At 41.7% G+C, this 17,263-nt stretch overlaps 1 protein-coding gene across 1 annotated transcript; it reads left to right on the top strand.

The window, feature by feature from the left end:
- Positions 1-497: 497 nt before the first annotated feature.
- Positions 498-9,119, top strand: LOC127647318 (polyserase-2-like). The gene is made up of 10 exons (XM_052131482.1): positions 498-553; positions 748-768; positions 979-1,141; positions 1,254-1,522; positions 1,624-1,769; positions 5,117-5,396; positions 5,583-5,754; positions 5,837-6,093; positions 7,304-7,401; positions 7,728-9,119. Exons 1-10 carry the CDS (start codon positions 499-501, stop codon positions 8,046-8,048), a joined length of 1,782 nt encoding a protein of 593 aa, XP_051987442.1. The 5' UTR covers position 498; the 3' UTR covers positions 8,049-9,119.
- The last annotated feature ends 8,144 nt before the right edge of the window (positions 9,120-17,263 follow it).

Here is a 17,263-nt window from a genome sequence, read left to right as displayed (position 1 = left end):
GATAAGAGGACATGCATTTTCATTGACATTACTTTTATATTGTAACTTCCCATCAAGGCTTAAGATGTACGTGAACCTGATGTTAAACTGGCTTTGTGTTTGCAGAGGACCTCAGGGGCCCTGGTGTTCACCTCGCCCTAGTGTGTTGGCCCTAGTATCAAAATGATAACCATAAATCTTATCAATCATATCTGTGCAAAGATCTATCCAATGACTGCATATCAATTTGTATACTTTTTACTTTTTTACTAAAAGTAGGTTTCGTGGTGATCGAAAGGGCATACTTTGGAGGCAGTAGAAAGACTATACACCAGCATTGTGACATACAGGGAACAAAAATCTTTTTGGTCTGAATTTGGTTTATCATAATAATTCCCAGGTAAACACTCCCACTCCCTTATTCAAGCAGAAGCCATCACATTGGCTAAAGACACACCTCCTCTGGTAACAGATATATTTAAGAGCATGCAGGATCCAGTTTAAGAATTGTCAAAGATGATGATGTTGTTCCGCATACTTAGTACTGTGTTGAGTGTCACTCTCTTCATGAGAGGTAAGCCTGTAAAAATTGATTAGGCCTAATATGAATCATACAATAGTGATCATATATAAAGGTTATTTAAGAAAAAATTATTAATTTGAATAGCAGAAGTACTTATTTTATGGAGCAATGCTAATATTGGATTTACAGTATTTGTTCCCTTTTCTAAAATTGTTGGGATCTGAACTTTTTTTCCTGTTTTCTAGGGTGTGCCGCACAACTGGCAGGTATACAGTTTTTCACCACATAATTTGAATTAGTAATTCCTAAACCAAGCTGTTGCTATTGGTTGTTTGTTGAAAAAAATACTTATATTTATTTTCACTTTACTTTCCTTTTATTGTGGCATAGCCCCTCTTAATACAAGGATAAAACTCTTGCTGCTGTATGACTGGTTGATTGTCTAAAACATACTTTCATTCTTTTCTCCATAACAGATTGTGGCATAGCCCCTCTTAATACAAGGATAGTAGGAGGACAGGATGCTCCTGTTGGTGTGTGGCCATGGCAAGTCAGTCTTCACAACACCAATGGACATTTCTGTGGTGGATCACTCATCAACAATGAATGGGTTCTGACAGCAGCTCACTGCTTTCAAAGGTAACCGCAAAAACATCAGTTGATCATAGACCAACCCCTGCAGAGATAAAATGTTGTCTTTCACTCAATTAACGTGCTGATGGTTAACACTTTTTCTCTCACCAAATTTCAGTACTTCAACTAGCGGCCTGACTGTGTACCTGGGGCGACAAACACAGTCAGGAACAAATACAAACGAGATCTCCAGAACGGTCTCTCAAATCATTAAACATCCAAACTACAGTTCCAGCTCTTATGACAATGATGTCACTCTCCTGCATCTGTCTTCACCTGTGACATTTACTGACTACATTAGACCAGTCTGCCTGGCAGCTGCTGACAGTACATTCTTCAACCGCACTGCGAGCTGGGTCACTGGATGGGGAAATATTCAAACCGGTGGTAAGAGTTTAATCGAATGCACTAACACTGAATGGAGTCACCCAACATAATGTACAATTGCAGTAGCTGACACAAATGTCATTTTTTTATGTGTTTCTCAGTTTCCCTGCCTTCACCGGCAACTCTACAGGAAGTGCAAGTGCCTATTGTTGGAAACAGGCAATGCAAGTGCCTTAATGGAATCCAAACAATCACAGACAACATGATCTGTGCTGGACTAATCGAAGGGGGGAAAGACTCCTGTCAGGTAATTGCACTCAAAAGCTGAATTTAGCCATGTCAAATCTAGTGAATAGCACTCAAAATGCTGTTTTAAAAAAGCTCAGACCTTTGAAACCTTTGTCAGCACATAGTCAATGACTCCAGTTATTTGTTCTTTAAGCAGAAATTGAGATTATTGCTATGGTTTATTAACATTTATTCAATGTATGTAAATGCAAGGGTCAGTTTTGATTTACGCATTTACTATATTCACCCTTGTTTAGAAAACATTCTTGACACTGTGCACTGTTAAAAAAAAATTTTATGTCAGGTAAAAAAAGTGCATTGTGTGGTAGCAAAGTGGTTTTATTCATGCTAGAATTATAATTTATTATGACTGAATCAATCTATTTATCCCAGTTGAAGTATGTTTAAGGGTCAGGTCTAGTAATACATTTCTGCCTAAAGTAACATCTGCACACTATGTCACATCTGAATCTGTGGATGTTTGTACCTCTGTTATAATAAAGACAACAAAGACATGTTTTGTCATGTACTGTAAGTTTGCAATAAGTGGTTCACAACATCCATAATAAAGTGTAAAACGACATCTAGATATTTCCTAACAGATGCAGCTGCTTGCGTATACAGTAAATCACAGTCAGTATTATTCAGTAGATATATGAAGAGTACTTGGCATTTTAACCATGCAATGACAAGAATGTAATCTTCTCATTATTCACTCAATCAATCAGTCAATCAATGCTTATTTATATATCACATTTAAAAACAACAGAGGTTGACCAAAGTACTGCACAATATATAAAAAGAGAACAATCAGGACATAAAAATAAACAATAAACTTACAATGATGAAAACAAAAAAGGTCAAGGAATGTTAAAAGCCAAGGAAAATTAAGTTACGTTTTAAAAGCCGAGATAGTTGAGGCAGTTCTAATATGTGCCGGAAGACTGTTCCATAGCTTAGCAACAGCAAAGGCACGATCACCACTGCTCTTAAGTTTGGGAACACAAAGCAATTCTGATTCACCAGATCTAAGAGATCTCAATGAAGTGTACAGGTGCAGCAAGTTGTATAAGTACTGTGGCACCTGGTTATGGAGAGATTTCAATACAAAACAATACAATTTAAAAATCAATTCTAAATTTAACAGGACACCAGTGCAACAAAATCCAAAACCGGATTGATGTGCTCAAATTTGCATTTTGAACAAGTTGAAGGTATGAAATGGATGAATGAGGGGTGAGTTACAGTAATCCAGGCGAGAAGTAAAAAAAGCATGGAACAATGTTTCAAACTTGCTTAATGACAAGAATGGCTTAACCTTAGTTAACAAACGAAGATGATAAAAACATGATTTTATCGCAGCACTTATCTGCTTATCAAATTCAAGGTTGCTGTCAAATTAAATACCCAAGTTCCTAGCACACACTGTCCTATACGGTGAGAAAGAGTCTAGGTCAAAATTGCATGTACTGTTGTTATTCAAGCGAAACAGGATGATTTCAGTTTTACTCTCGTTCAGCTTTAAAAAGTTATACGGAAGACATCATTTGAGTTCACTCCAATTACAGTGGTGGAACACATGTAATACATGCATTTTAAATGGAAGGCATGTTGTCAATAATTATACGCACTGAAAATAAAAAATTCTTAATCAGTATAACTAAAAAAAGTGGTCACCTGCAGTCATTACCTCCAGGATCTATTTATTTTTAATCTAACCTATAAAAAAAAAATATTTTGTTGGTGTAACCTAATTTTTCAAGTAAATTTTGTTAGATTAAAGAACATTTTGGAATTGAATTTAACCAGTTGATGTAGACAGGGCAAATTCTGAGCATATGGAGGCCCTGGGCAAAATCCAACTTGGAGGCCCCCCTCTCCTGGATCCAGGCCCACCCAATTATGACACCACAATAAAAACACGTTTTAATATATTAACTTGAAATGTTAATATATAAACTTCACAAAAAATAACCATAAATAGCTATACAAATGAACAATAAATTACTATAAATAACAAAAAACAACAATATAAAGACCATCTAGCCAGGTAACTGGCTTACATTTCATTTCTTACAAGTGGTCTGGCTGTGTTTCTCATCCTCTTCCTTTTTTCCTTTTTCCTCTCCTGTTTAGGTGTACTTCATGATGATGAACAATCATTGAGCATACCTTTCACATCTAACTAACTCTCTTCTTGCAGTTAGATTCTCCCTTCTCTCTCATACCACAAGGAGGGCCCCATACATCTGTCCGATTGAGCCATAACAGCTGCCTAAGTGTTAATTTTAGTATATATACACTACCGTTAAAAAGTTTTGAAACACTCATTCTTTATTATATATATATATATTTTTTTTTTCACATTTTAGAATAATACTTAAGTCATAAAAACTATGGAATAACATAAATGGAACTATAGGAATTGTGTTGTGAGTCTAAACAAAATCAAAAATAAATCAAAACTGTGTTATATTTTAGCATTGTCAAAGTAGTCACCCTTTGTCTAGATTTTGCAGACATGTACTCTTGACATTTTCTCAACCAACTTCTTGGAATGCAATTTAAATGGTAATGAAGGAGTCTCCCTCTATGTTGGGCACTTATTGGCTGGTTTTCTTAATTATTTGGTCCAAGTTATCAATTAAAAAAAAATATATATTTTGTTAAATACAATTTTTGTTTTATAATTAAATAAATCAATATTATGGCACAATTATATTTTTGTCTACAAAACTAATTTAAAACATTTAAGCATATGCCTTCAGATCAAAAGATTTTTAAGATCAGGAGAAATATTTCAGTGAAGTGTTTCAAAACTTTTGACCGGTTGTGTATGTGTGTGTATATATATATATATATATATATATATATATATATACATACATACATATATATATATATATATATATAAACCCGACCTTGCTTTGCTGATTATACCGCTTATAGGTAGAAATGGCTCTGAATTTAAATGTTACCACATGAAGCACTTTTATCTGATTAAGCAAATTTTACAGTGATTTTTGTCTTGTTATCCAGTAAAATATCTAAATACAAGATACACTTACTTGACAATCAAAATGACATAAGATATTAAACCGTGTTATCAGAGAATTGTGGTTAGGTTAATGTTTAAAAGAAGAAAAGACAGTTTGCCAATGGGGTAAGAAACTTAATTTAGAGGGAATTCAAGTTTGTTTTTCCTTTCCCATTACAATGTTTCTTCTTTTAAGCATAAACCTTACTCAATTTTAATAGATTTTCTGAAAACAAGATATCCTATGTATTTTTACTGGAAAACAAGAAAAAATTACTTTGTAGAAAATGTTTGTAATATGAGAATGAAACCTATTCTGTGTTCTACAGGGTGATTCTGGTGGACCTTTGGTCAGCAAACAGGGCTCAGTCTGGATCCAGTCTGGGGTTGTGAGCTTTGGTGAAGGATGTGCTTTACCAAAGTTTCCAGGTGTCTATGCCAGAGTCTCTCAGTACCAGACCTGGATCACCCAACAGATCAACCAGCCAAATAACCAGCCAGGCTTCATCAAATTCATCTCCAATGGTACTGATGGTGATCTCAGTGTCAGCTGTAGTGGTTTGCCTGCCATTACATCAACTGCTGCACCTGCAACTACAACCGCTGCACGTAAGTTACTATAAGTTATAGCTATAGTGGATAATATGTAAATAAGGTACTGATGGTTGTCACTTCATCTATTAAGCTCCTCACAAAAATTCAAGTGAAACAAGCATATCAGTAAACACAATAAGACCTAGAAGCACCAAATTAGGAAAATCACTCTTCGTTCTCTCTCTCTCTCTACCTCTTTAGCTGTAGTGTGTGGAAGGGCTAAACTGAATCCCAGTGTGGGAGGAAACAACTCTCTGGCATCTACAGGTGTATGGCCATGGATGGCCAGTCTGCAACTTAACGGTAGTCACATTTGTGGAGGAGCGATGGTTGCTGAACAGTTTGTCATGAGCTCTTCTAGCTGCTTTTCAAGGTAATGGCACTTAAGTACCAAAAAAGATGTCTGCAGACTCATTAAAAATTAAAACGATTTATCTGAGCACCATCTTATCTAGATCTGCCAATGCCTCCGATTGGACCGTGATCCTTGGCCGTCTGTTCCAGAACGGCATCAACCCAAATGAGGTCTCTGTAAAAGTAGCGAACATCACAATCAGCAATTCTACAGGTGACAACATTGCAGTCTTGCAGTTGGCCAGTGCACCAAAACTCTCCGATTTCATTCAACCCATATGCGTGGACCTGGAAGATAGTACCTTCAGTGCTAATTCTCCATGTTGGGTGGCAGGCTGGGGCTCAGGAGCAGGAGGAGGTAAGTGTGTGCTTTCATGTGTGTCCATAATTGTGAGTGCTTTTAGAATGATTCGTTTATTAGAGAAAGAGGGCCATATTGTAAGACTGCTTCATCCTAAGTGCAGTGCCAAGTCAGTGTTCATGCAAGCATGAGCTAAATCTTAGGTGTTAGTGGGTTGGTGAAATAGCATGCGCAATGCGTGAACGCATTTGGTCAGTGGTAAATCACTCTCTGGTTATTGCACCCTCATGCATCCAATTATATATTCCATTCCCTGTCAAGTAACATTGATCTAACATATCTATCAGCACATTCATAAGAATTTGGAAAAGTAAATGTGCAATATTTAGTGCATTAGAAAATAAATATGGATAATTTTGTCTTACATTCTTTTGCACACTAACCATGTCCTTGTTGAATGTCAGGCAAACCTAAATGACAGTGACACACTCCTTAAGTGCATAGTAAATGTGCTATTCTTTAGGACTAATTGGATGTAGGCTGTGTTAAAATAACAGAATGTAAGTATAATTAATCATATTGATCTACTGACACATGTTATGGCTTGTATTATTGTAACAGTCATTGTCAGAGAGTTTCTAGATATTTGATAGCATCTGCTGGTGGAATACTAATTCTGCAAATGCAGGAACTAAGTTTAGCCTTCATGCTGAGAATAGATGTGGCTCACTGATATCTTAGTGCAGTAAACTAATTATTAGAAAAAAAATAGCAAATTGTGTTATTAAAAAAAAAAAAAACGTTTTTCAAGCATGCACCCACAAATGGTGCAAACACTCCCACCCATGGCCACTTGGCACTCGCACTTTGCGCTGACAAGAAGATTGCACTTAGTATTAGCGCTCTCAAACAAATTCACAAGGTCGCCTGCCCATATAAACTTTGAGTAATGAAAGTGAACGTATGTGGCTCGCTGTCCACAAAGAAGGGGCTCAAGGATGAGATTCAACTTGAATACCAATTTAACGCTCTCCCCCCGGGACTAGTGTAGGATAGCTATAAGTCAGGAGCTCTTAGAAAAGAGGAAGAGATGGGGAGGTAAAGGGATGCCAGAAGGTTTGTCGCCAGGGAAAGGTAAGCGTTTATTCACTCCATTCAGACACAGCACACATTGTACTTAGCACTGCACATAGCACTGGCACAAAAATAGAGCCTTTAATCTTTGATTTCACACCTACTTTTTGTGTTTGTTCTTCTTCTTTTACAGCTAATCAAACTCTTCAGGAATTTCAAACCACTATCGTGAATTGTGGGAACTCATTCTCAAACAACAGTATTTGTACAAGTTCCCTGAACTTGCAGGAGGCAAGTTAATTCTGGTTAATTAAACAAGAGGTTGCATTTTTTTTGCTATAAAAGCACTACAAAGAACGGCTAAACACCATAAAACTAAGGCTTCTGTGAAGAAGAAATGTTTACATTTGTAAATATACATTTCATGGAGAGTCAGTACCAGGCAAAACTTATTTTTCTTGATGTACCAAGAACTGCTATAATATTATTGTAAAGTTTTACAGTACATCTGCCTTGAAAAGTAAAGTTAGAACATTCAATAAAGAGATCTCTCTCTCTCTCTCTCTCTCTCTCTCTCTCTCTCTCTCTCTCTCTCTCTCTCTCTCTCTCTCTCTCAGGGTAATCAAGGGGGTGCACTGATGTGTAAGCAGGGTCTGTCATGGATCCATGCTGCTGTTCTGACAATACAGATCAGCACTACAAACAGCAGCACAAATACAAGCTCCAGTAACAGCACTGCAGTGAGCAGGTCTGTTCGTGCTCAAGACATCCAGTCCTTCACTAAAACCTCCAGCTATGCGTCATTCCTGAGATCTGTGGTGGGTTCTTTCCCTCAGAAAGTTACTTCAGCCTCCACCAGTGTCTCACAAATGTCTTCCTTCTGTTTTACCACTGTCCTCTTGTTCTCGATTCTAGAGCTCACAATTTATCAAGACTGAAATCAGTTGGGTCTTTTGTGTTGTAGTCTTTTGATTAACTATGTGACTGTGAACGTTCAGACAAACAATATATGTTTTTAATTTAATCTTTATCATTATAAACATGCCCTAATCATAAAACTTCAAAGCATTTGCTTGGTCTATTCGATTTATTTCCGAATATGAAATATTCTTCAAGCTTAGTGTAATGTTTTGTGTTAATCTTTGTTTTATTTTTTGTTTATTTTGATTTACTACTTCTAGTCTGTCTTTGATTTTAAAAGATAATTTATAGCTTTTATTTTGAAGATCTTTTTTGTTCTTATTTCTGTTCACTGATTCTTTGCTGATTGTGTGTGTGTGTGTGTGTGTGTGTGTGTGTGTGTGTGTGTGTGTGTGTGTGTGTGTGTGTAAATTACTTTTTACAGTTAGTTAGTTTTTAACTGTATTTGCACTGCAACATGGGTAATTTCTGTAATATCCCCACCAAACTCGCTTTTGAAGCAAGTACAGACCACTCTGTGGCCATCTTTGGAATGCTCTTGACCTTGCCATAATTTGGCCAGCTGTCCATCCATAGATTTCCGTTTGGACGTTCATTCAGTTCACCACAGAAACAGCCGTCAGCCAGATCAGGCCCTCTCATTTGTAGCCAGCTGTTGAAGTTTATATTAGGTATCATGCTTTAATGAATGGATTATTACTCATGTGTTGTGTTTAATAGGCTCCATTTTTCAGTGAAGTTACTGTAACATGTTTACAAAAAATGTATGACTTCTGAGTATTTTATAACATTGCTGTAGTTTCAAGATTCCCTAGGTGTGTGTGTGTGTTTTCTTATTTACTTTTACCTCAGTCACAGAAATGCACAAGTCACATTCCATTTAACAGTGGACAATTTAAAATTGCATCTAAACCCCTCTATAGGTACAAGGTGAATATATGCGCATCTCAAGTTGTTTATAATTTTACAGATTTCATAGCACAGTAATGAACATATTCATTTGTTTAGCAAGGTAACTATTTATTATTGTAATTGTTAAATGGCTTGCTTCTGTATGTTATTTTCATGTTTAATAAAGTATATTTCATCCTGATCATTATTGAATTATTGTTTTGAGTTTTTATATAACAGTCATTTATTTGACTGTCATTTAACAGAGAGCCCAAAAAGCTTTAACGCACACATAGCTGTAGATTATCCCATTGTGGCAGGGTGGAGGCATAATTAGCCTAATACGGGACCGGGTGTGTAGGATCACGACCCGCCCCCCCCCCCTCCGCCCTGCCACACCCACTTATACCATGGTCACTTGCCAGCATTGATTAGTAAAGCTGTGCAGCACAAATTCCAACTGGTAAAAATAACAATAAACGTCTAGGTTATGGATGTAACCTCCATTCCCTGATGAGGGAATGAGACGTTGTGTCGGAGAAGCGACACTAGGGGTCTCTCTTGAGTGCCGAATATTCCTCTGATCTATGAAAAAAGGCCAATGAGAAGTTGGCAGACAGTATTTGCATACCCCGCCCCCGGACATATGGGTATAAAGGCAATGAAATATGTCAAGTTCATTCAGGATTTTTCTGAGGAGCCGGAAATGGTCCGGCCACTACAGTGGCTTGGCTCAGCGACGTGGTAGGGAGGACACAACATCTCGTTCCCTCCATCAGGGAACGGAGGTTACATCCGTAACCTAGACGTTCCCCGTCTGTTGCTCTCTCGATGTTGTGTTAGAGAAGCGACACTAGGGGTCCAATTTAAATCACGCCATGCGCTGAGCGTGTATGTGTACTGCTGACACAGGAGCGGGCAGGTCTTTGACGTGCACAGGCGACCAGCTGTGTCAGACCGCACGTACCCTTCCCCAATGCCCCAAAATAGTCGTCGGAGTCCTTCTGGTTACCCTAAACAGACCCTGCAGAGACCACACCTACCCTGAAGGGGAGGTAAGAGTGGTTGAATACATCACATGGGTTTTTAAGGTGGCATGTGGAAATGGCGCAGTGGTAGATCCAACCTCATTAGGTGGGGGAGTTGCCACAACACGGCGACCGGAGGGCAGCTGGGACTGCCTAAGGGAGACACGGGTCCACTCGCAAGGGGACCGTACCGCGGAAAATACACACAGGGGGAGTCCATGTAGGAGTCCTACCCTGTGGATCACCTGTTCCAGTACAGGGTAGATTAAGTATGGCCTGGGTGTGATAGGCCAATGAAATGGCATCCACGACCCAGTGGGAAAGCCTCTGTTTGGAGACAGCGTTCCCTTTCCGCTGTCCGTCAAAGCAGACAAAGAGCTGCTCAGAACGTCTAAAGCCCTGCGTGCAGTCCAGATAGATATGCAAAGCACGTACTGGACACAGCAGCGAAGGGGCTGGGTTCCGCCTCCTCCCGGGGCAGCACTTGCAGGTTCACTACCTGGTCTCTAAAGGGCGTGGTAGGAACCTTGGGCACGTAGCCCGGTCGCGGTCTTAGGATCACATATGTGTCTACCGGACCGAATTCCAGGCAAGTGTTGCTGACAGAGAACGCTTGCAGGTCCCCGACCCTCTTGATGGAGGCGAGCGCGATCAGCAGGGCAGTTTTAAGAGAAAGGGCCCTGAGTCCAACTGACTCTAGCGGCTTGAAGGGAGGTCTCTGGAGGCCCGCTAGGCCCCCCCAGGAGGGGAACAGACTTGGCCAGGAGGGATTTAACCTCTGGGCGCCTCTTAGGAACCTGATGATTAAGCCGTGCTTACCCAAAGACTTGCCATCTACTGAGTCGTGGTGGGCCACGATAGCAGCGACATACACCTTTAGGGTGGAAAGGGAAAGCCTCCCCTCCAGCCTCTCTTCCAGGAATAAGAGCACTGACCTAACTGCGCACCTCTGTGGGTCTTCGGCCCGAGAAGAACACCAATCTGCGAACAAGTGCCACTTCAGGGCGTAGAGATGCCTGGTAGAAGGGGCTCTGGCTTGGTTGATCGTGTCTATGACAGTAGGTGGTAGACCAGCTAGATCTTCCGCGTCCCATCCAGGGGCCAGACGTGGTTCCAAAGATCTGGGTGCGGATGCCAGAGCATGCCCTGCCCCTGAGAAAGAAGGTCTTTCCTCAGGGGAATTCGCCAGGGAGGGGCTGTCGCGAGGAGTACGATGTCCGAGAACCAGGCCCAGGTGGGCCAATAGGGAGCCACTAGTGTGACTTGTTCCTCGTCCTCCCTGACCTTGTACAGCACCTGTGCAAGAAGGCTCACTGGGGGAAATGCGTTCTTGCGCAGCCCCGCGGCCCAGCTGTGTGCCAATGCGTCTGCCCCGAGGGGAGCCTCTTTTCGGGCATACCAGAGCGGGCAGTGGGAGGTCTCTCGAGAGTCAAACAGGTCTACCTGGGCCTTGCCGAACCGTTCCCAAATCAGCTGAACTGACTGGGAGACAGGGGTGTTGAGAAAGTGAGCCTTGTCGGTCTCACGCATCTCGACCAAGTTCAGCCACAGATGACATTCCTGGACCACGAGCGTGGACTTGCAGGAGGGCCATGGCGTGCAGGATGGAAGCGGCATACCCGGTGGTGCTGTAGGCCTTCGCCAGCCGCATCATCCTCAATCCCGTGGGAAGAAGGAGCAATGCGGTGGGCGGCTGGAGTGGCTTGCTTTCTATTGCAACGCAGCCTCGGTGTGATCGCTGCCCAGACACATGGGACAACACCCAATGATCCAACAGCATGCAGAGTGTCAGAGAAATACAGGAACAGGTGTGACTCGTAGCAAACAGAATACACAACCATCGGCCCCGAAGAAAATTTCTGAATGAACTCAACGTATTTCCTCTCCAACACAACGTTGAGAGAGCGACAGACGGGGAACTTTATCTACATGTTTTTAGATCTAGAGTTCCCTGTCCAGAGGAAGTTCCTAGTGTTCCTAGAAACTTGACAGGGCTTTGTTCTGTTGTTAGTACCGTGATACATGGTCTTTTGTGAGGTTTGCTAAAGTTGCAGAAATACAACCTGAATGAAAATTAGTGATCTATAAATGAGTTCAATTTGAGCATTTTTTTTTACTTTTAATTTGGATAATTTTAATAGATTGACACATTTTTTAATAATACTTTTTGAATTTAACTATGTTTTGAATTGTCTCCATATTTAAGCATTTGTAGATGGTTCCATTGGCTGTGTCGGTTCTCTGGTAATACTCCCTGAAAAAGAAAATATATGTTTACTGATACCAAATTATTAAGGATTGATGACAGAGCTGTATCAAGACCAGTGGCAAGAGGTGATGACCCAATGACGAGTAAGACTCTACAATGGCAAAAAAGTTTGAGCGACCTAAGGCAGGGCTTCACCGCCCTGGAAACCTGCCCAAGAAGGTTTGAAAGGGGTTTAAGGAAGTGGATGAATGCTCTTAGATCAGAAGCATCAAAAGGGAGGTCTAGAAGAGACCTGCCCATAAATTGTAAGTTCCACTCAACCCGACTGCATTTTAATAACCAAGCATTCTGTCACTGTTATCAGGGGATCATACCCTGTGTAGAGGATTATTTATAGATTGGTTTTGGGGTAAAGTTTTGTGAACCGTTGCAGACAAAGGAGTGCCTGACTTATTATAGAAGTATTAAACAAACATGGGAATGTTTGTATGATAATTAATTTAGACTGGAAGATGATTTATTACTTTTACTTGTGCTTTTATTGAACTCATGTACATTTTAAAAGTAATGAAGAATGGAAAAGAAACATGTTGGTGACTAAAGATTAAGATTGCTTGTCTTGTTTGTTTGTAACAATATAAATTGAATTGTTTAAGAAATAGGGTGCAGGGTTGGCTAAAATTGGTATAATAATTGAAACAACAATTCTTCAGAGGACCCATGTGTTATGTGGTGCAACAAACAAGATGCAACAAATGTATGTGGGTGTGCACACATTTCCTATCTTACAAGAATGTGTGTAGCCAATGACTGTAATAAGGGAAATCATTTAATATACTAATCAAATGAATGCAGAAAGTAATGACTGTTAGTTAATATAAAACATGTAACCATATGAGGTGATTACAGTGTTCTTTATGCATATAAAATGAAATAGTCATGCTGTTGCCATCATTGAAGCAATTTGGGTCAGGATGACCGGCTGAAAGAGAGAAGGTGGAAAACAATTGCGGCCAACATTACCAATGAATTAGAAAGGAGTAGCCTGTGTACCAGAGTAAGACAAGTTTAAGAAATAACTATGTTGACATGGGACCCATGAAGACTCTGAAATTCAGACTGCATCTAGAAAAACTGTGCAAAACAAACAGAGTGAAAAGAGCATACCAGCCAGACCTTAATGTAATAATAGTTGCAATTGGTCAACCAAGAGGAATACCACAAGAATTTAAGGCCAGAGATTAAGTACATTTTACTACAATCAGCAAAGATTAATTAATTACATTGATGACTCATTGAAAGCCTATAGACCAACTAGAACATACAAGTAAAATGGCTTGGTTAGAAATTGGTTTGACAAACTATTTGGATCCTGGAAAGAATGGCTTACTAAAGTGGGAGTAATAATAGCCATAGCTGTTGTTATTATTTGTGTTGTTGTTTTGTTGTGTTGTGCCTCTTCTCAGATCAATGCTGGCCAATGCTGCAGTTAAACAGATGATCAATGTATCTGTAAAACCATCTGGAATTGACATTGGGGCCACTGTATACCCCACATGCCCTGGACTGGATGAGCTGGACGAATTCTAAAAAAAGCCCAGGAATTACACAAGAGTGGTGGGGAAGGGGAGCCTTTTATTTTGACTATTTATTTTCACTTTTCTATTGTTTTTGGATAGTAAGGGAGCCAGCATATTAACTGAATTTTCTTTTATAACAAAATTTTGGCTCAGAGTGAACTGGGCCAAAATACAAAAAAAGTTAAACATTCAATGTGAAGGCTAAGGTATTATTTCAAGATGTATGTATGTAATGGCCAAATAGTTATTTTAAAGTATATGCCTCCTGTAAATGATATACATTTAGAAGGACATTACAGTACAATTTTAAAGTAAGATGTGAATATTTTCTAGACATAAAAATTCCAGACACTGCAAATAAATTTTTGAACTTTCTGTATTTTATTATTCTTTCTTAACAGGTTCTTCAAAATTCTAGTCACAAAAAATCACAGATGATTCAAAATTAATCACAATATTTTAGATAAAAAAACATTCAATTCTCAAAGTGAGCAGAGTGAAAAGCGTATCAATTGTCAGTTCATTGTTTTACACACAGACCACACACGCACACAGACATTATTTCATAAACGACATGCTCTTGGAATGACAGAATGCAAAATTTTTAAAATCTTCCATCTGCCTATAACTCTCTCTGCGTGTATTCTCACATGAGACAGTTGTCTGGATGAGTCTACTTAACAAGCAGGTAACTGACTCTTTCCTTTAGTGAAACTTGGTATCACAAAGTTGCACCATAAGCAACAAGTTCATCCTTGATCAGAAATCCCATTGTGGCATCGGGGGCATGGTCAAGCGCCCATCCAGAGAGAGAAAGCGGTAAGGGTGCTTGCACCTGTGCTAAATGATGTCTAACACCTGTCTCTAATTTCAGTGAGCATGGGGAGAGCGGCATGGTGGCCACAGAACCACCAGGCGGGAGAGAATCAGAGACTGAGAGAGTCTTGTTGGGATGTTATTTTTACTTTGTAAAACTTCGTTACTTGTGAAGCTGTAAGTGCTGACGTGACTAATTAAAAAGTCTTACCTTGGTTTGGAGCAACCTGCCTACCGTGTCCTTCCTACATTGCATAGGCTCCATGGGGCACACTTTAATCCGTGTCCCGGGTTTCGTCACCAGTGGGTTGTTACAAACCAAGCTAAGACTTTTGGTGGTTTTGTGGCCGTTTATATGCCGCTCTCCCCATGATCACTGAAATTAGAGACAGGTGTTAGACATAATTTAGCTCAGATGCATGCGCCCTTACCACTTTCTCTCTCCAGATGGGCGCTTGACCACGCCCCCACTGCCACACCCATGTCTACTAAGATTTCACCTTTGGCTCTAACAGATGCAAAAACGTCTCGGGTTATGACTATAACCCTTGTTCCCTGAGAAGGGAACGAGACACTGCGTCGTTGAAAACGACTCTTTGGGGAACGCTCCTTAGCGTGCGCCTCTGAATTATGAATGAAACTATTCCAATCTTGATTGGTGTTGCGTCATGACGTAACATGTGACGGCATAACCGGATGCATAAAAGTGACGCCGGTACACATACACATTAGCCTAGCGATGAAGCAAGCCGCTCTCAGGCCTTGAGGGCGTGGCAGGGCGACGCAGTGTCTCGTTCCCTTCTCAGGGAACAAGGGTTATAGTCATAACCGAGGCGTTCCCTTCCGAGGGAACTCGCACTGCGTCGTTGAGAACGACTCTTTGGGGAACGAATGCCCACTAGGCCACGCACCGAAAAAAGGCCTGCCCTAGGGTGAAACTGAACTCAGGCACTCAGCTAGGGCGAGAGCACACGTGCGCCAGGCGTACTAGGGAGGTGCAGACTGTAAAACCTGATGAAAGTGTGCGGGTAGCCCAACCGGCTGCCTCACAGATCTCCTGGAGGGGTACTCCCGATAAGAGAGCCCTAGAGGACGCCATGCCTCTAGTTGAATGAGCCCTCACGGCCAAAGGTGAAGGCAAATTAGCGTACCTTGTAGGCCGAGATAATAGCCTGAACAATCCAATTACTAATGGTTTGTTTCGAGGCAGGAGCCCCTTCTTAGGTGACCCAAAACACACTAACAGTTGGTCCGACCTCCTCCAAGAAGAGGACCTCTCGAGGTAAACACTCAAAGCTCTGACAGGGCAGAGCAAATGGAGCCTCTCTTCTTCGGCCGACACATGAGGTGGAGGATAAAAAGCCTGCAGGACCGTGAGACCGTGCCGTGTTAGACGGCACCTTAGGCACATAGCCAGGTCTCGGGTGTAAAATGGCTTTAACTCCGCCAGGGGCAAACTCCAAGCAAGCTGGCGTCACTGCCAGGGCTTGAAGATCACCCACCCTCTTTAGAGAGGTAATAGCTAAGAGAAAAGCCATCTTGAACGTCAGGTCCTTGGGCGAAGCCGACTGAAGGGGTTCGAAGGGGGCCAGGGATAACCCTTCGAGAACCACCACCAGGTCCCAGGCAGGAACCCTGGACCTGGTTGTCAGTCTCATCCTCCATGTACCACGGAGAAAACGAATGACCAGCTGGTGCCTCCCCAGAGGCCCATCACTCAGTGGTGCATGGAACGCCGAAATGGCAGCCACATACACCTTAAGTGTGGAAGGGGAGAGACCCGCAGAGAAACGATCTTGAAGAAACTCGTGGTTTCAACCACCCCCGCTGATAGACCAGCATTTAGGTACTGAACCCCCTCAGGGGCCAGACCCACAGTTTCCACAGCTCTGGACGAGGGTGGAAGACTGTGCCCCCCGCCTGAGACAACAGATCCCTCCTCAGAGGAATCTGCCATGGCGGAGCTATCAGGAGTGAAATTATGTCTGAGAACCATACTCGGGCCGGCCACATGGGGGCAACCAGAAGTAGACTGATGCCCTCTTGGCGGACCCTTTCCAGGACTCCCGGGAGCAGAGCGATCGGGGGAAATGTGTACAGGCGAATCCTCGGCCAAGCCTGCACCATGGCGTCCAACCCCAGTGGGGCTGCATGTGAGAGGGAGAACCAAAGTGGACAGTGGGACGTCTCTCGAGACGCGAATAGATCCACTTCTGATGGTCCAAATTTGTCCCATATCAACTTCACCACCTCTGGATGAAGTCTCCATTCCCCGGGCCTCAGCCCCTGCCTCGACAGGATGTCTGCTCCTGATTCTGAACCCCGGAATATACATGCTCTGATAGACAGTATTTTCCCTTGGGACCAAAGAATTATCTGATGCGCCAGTCTGCACAGAGGGCTGATCTGAGTCCTCCTTGTCGGTTCAGATAAGCTACCACTGATGTATTGTCCGAACGTACTAGGACATGGTAACCTTTGATGTCTGGAAGGAAGCTCCTCAGAGCCCTGAACACAGCCAACATCTCTAGACAGTTTATGTGCCAAGAATGATGATGGTCCTGCCACAGACCCCTGGCAAAGCGGCCGTCCATGACCGTGCCCCAGCCAGTGAGGGAGGCGTCTGTCGAAACTGTTTTCCGGCGACATGACGCTCCCAACACTGGCCCTAGGGACAGGAACCAATGTTTCTTCCATATTAGCAGAGA

Source organism: Xyrauchen texanus, chromosome 8 (assembly GCF_025860055.1).
Source record: "Xyrauchen texanus isolate HMW12.3.18 chromosome 8, RBS_HiC_50CHRs, whole genome shotgun sequence".
Classification (NCBI taxonomy): Eukaryota; Metazoa; Chordata; class Actinopteri; order Cypriniformes; family Catostomidae; genus Xyrauchen; species Xyrauchen texanus.
Note: the sequence above shows the minus strand (reverse complement) of the source record. Positions and strands in the feature narration are given on the sequence as shown.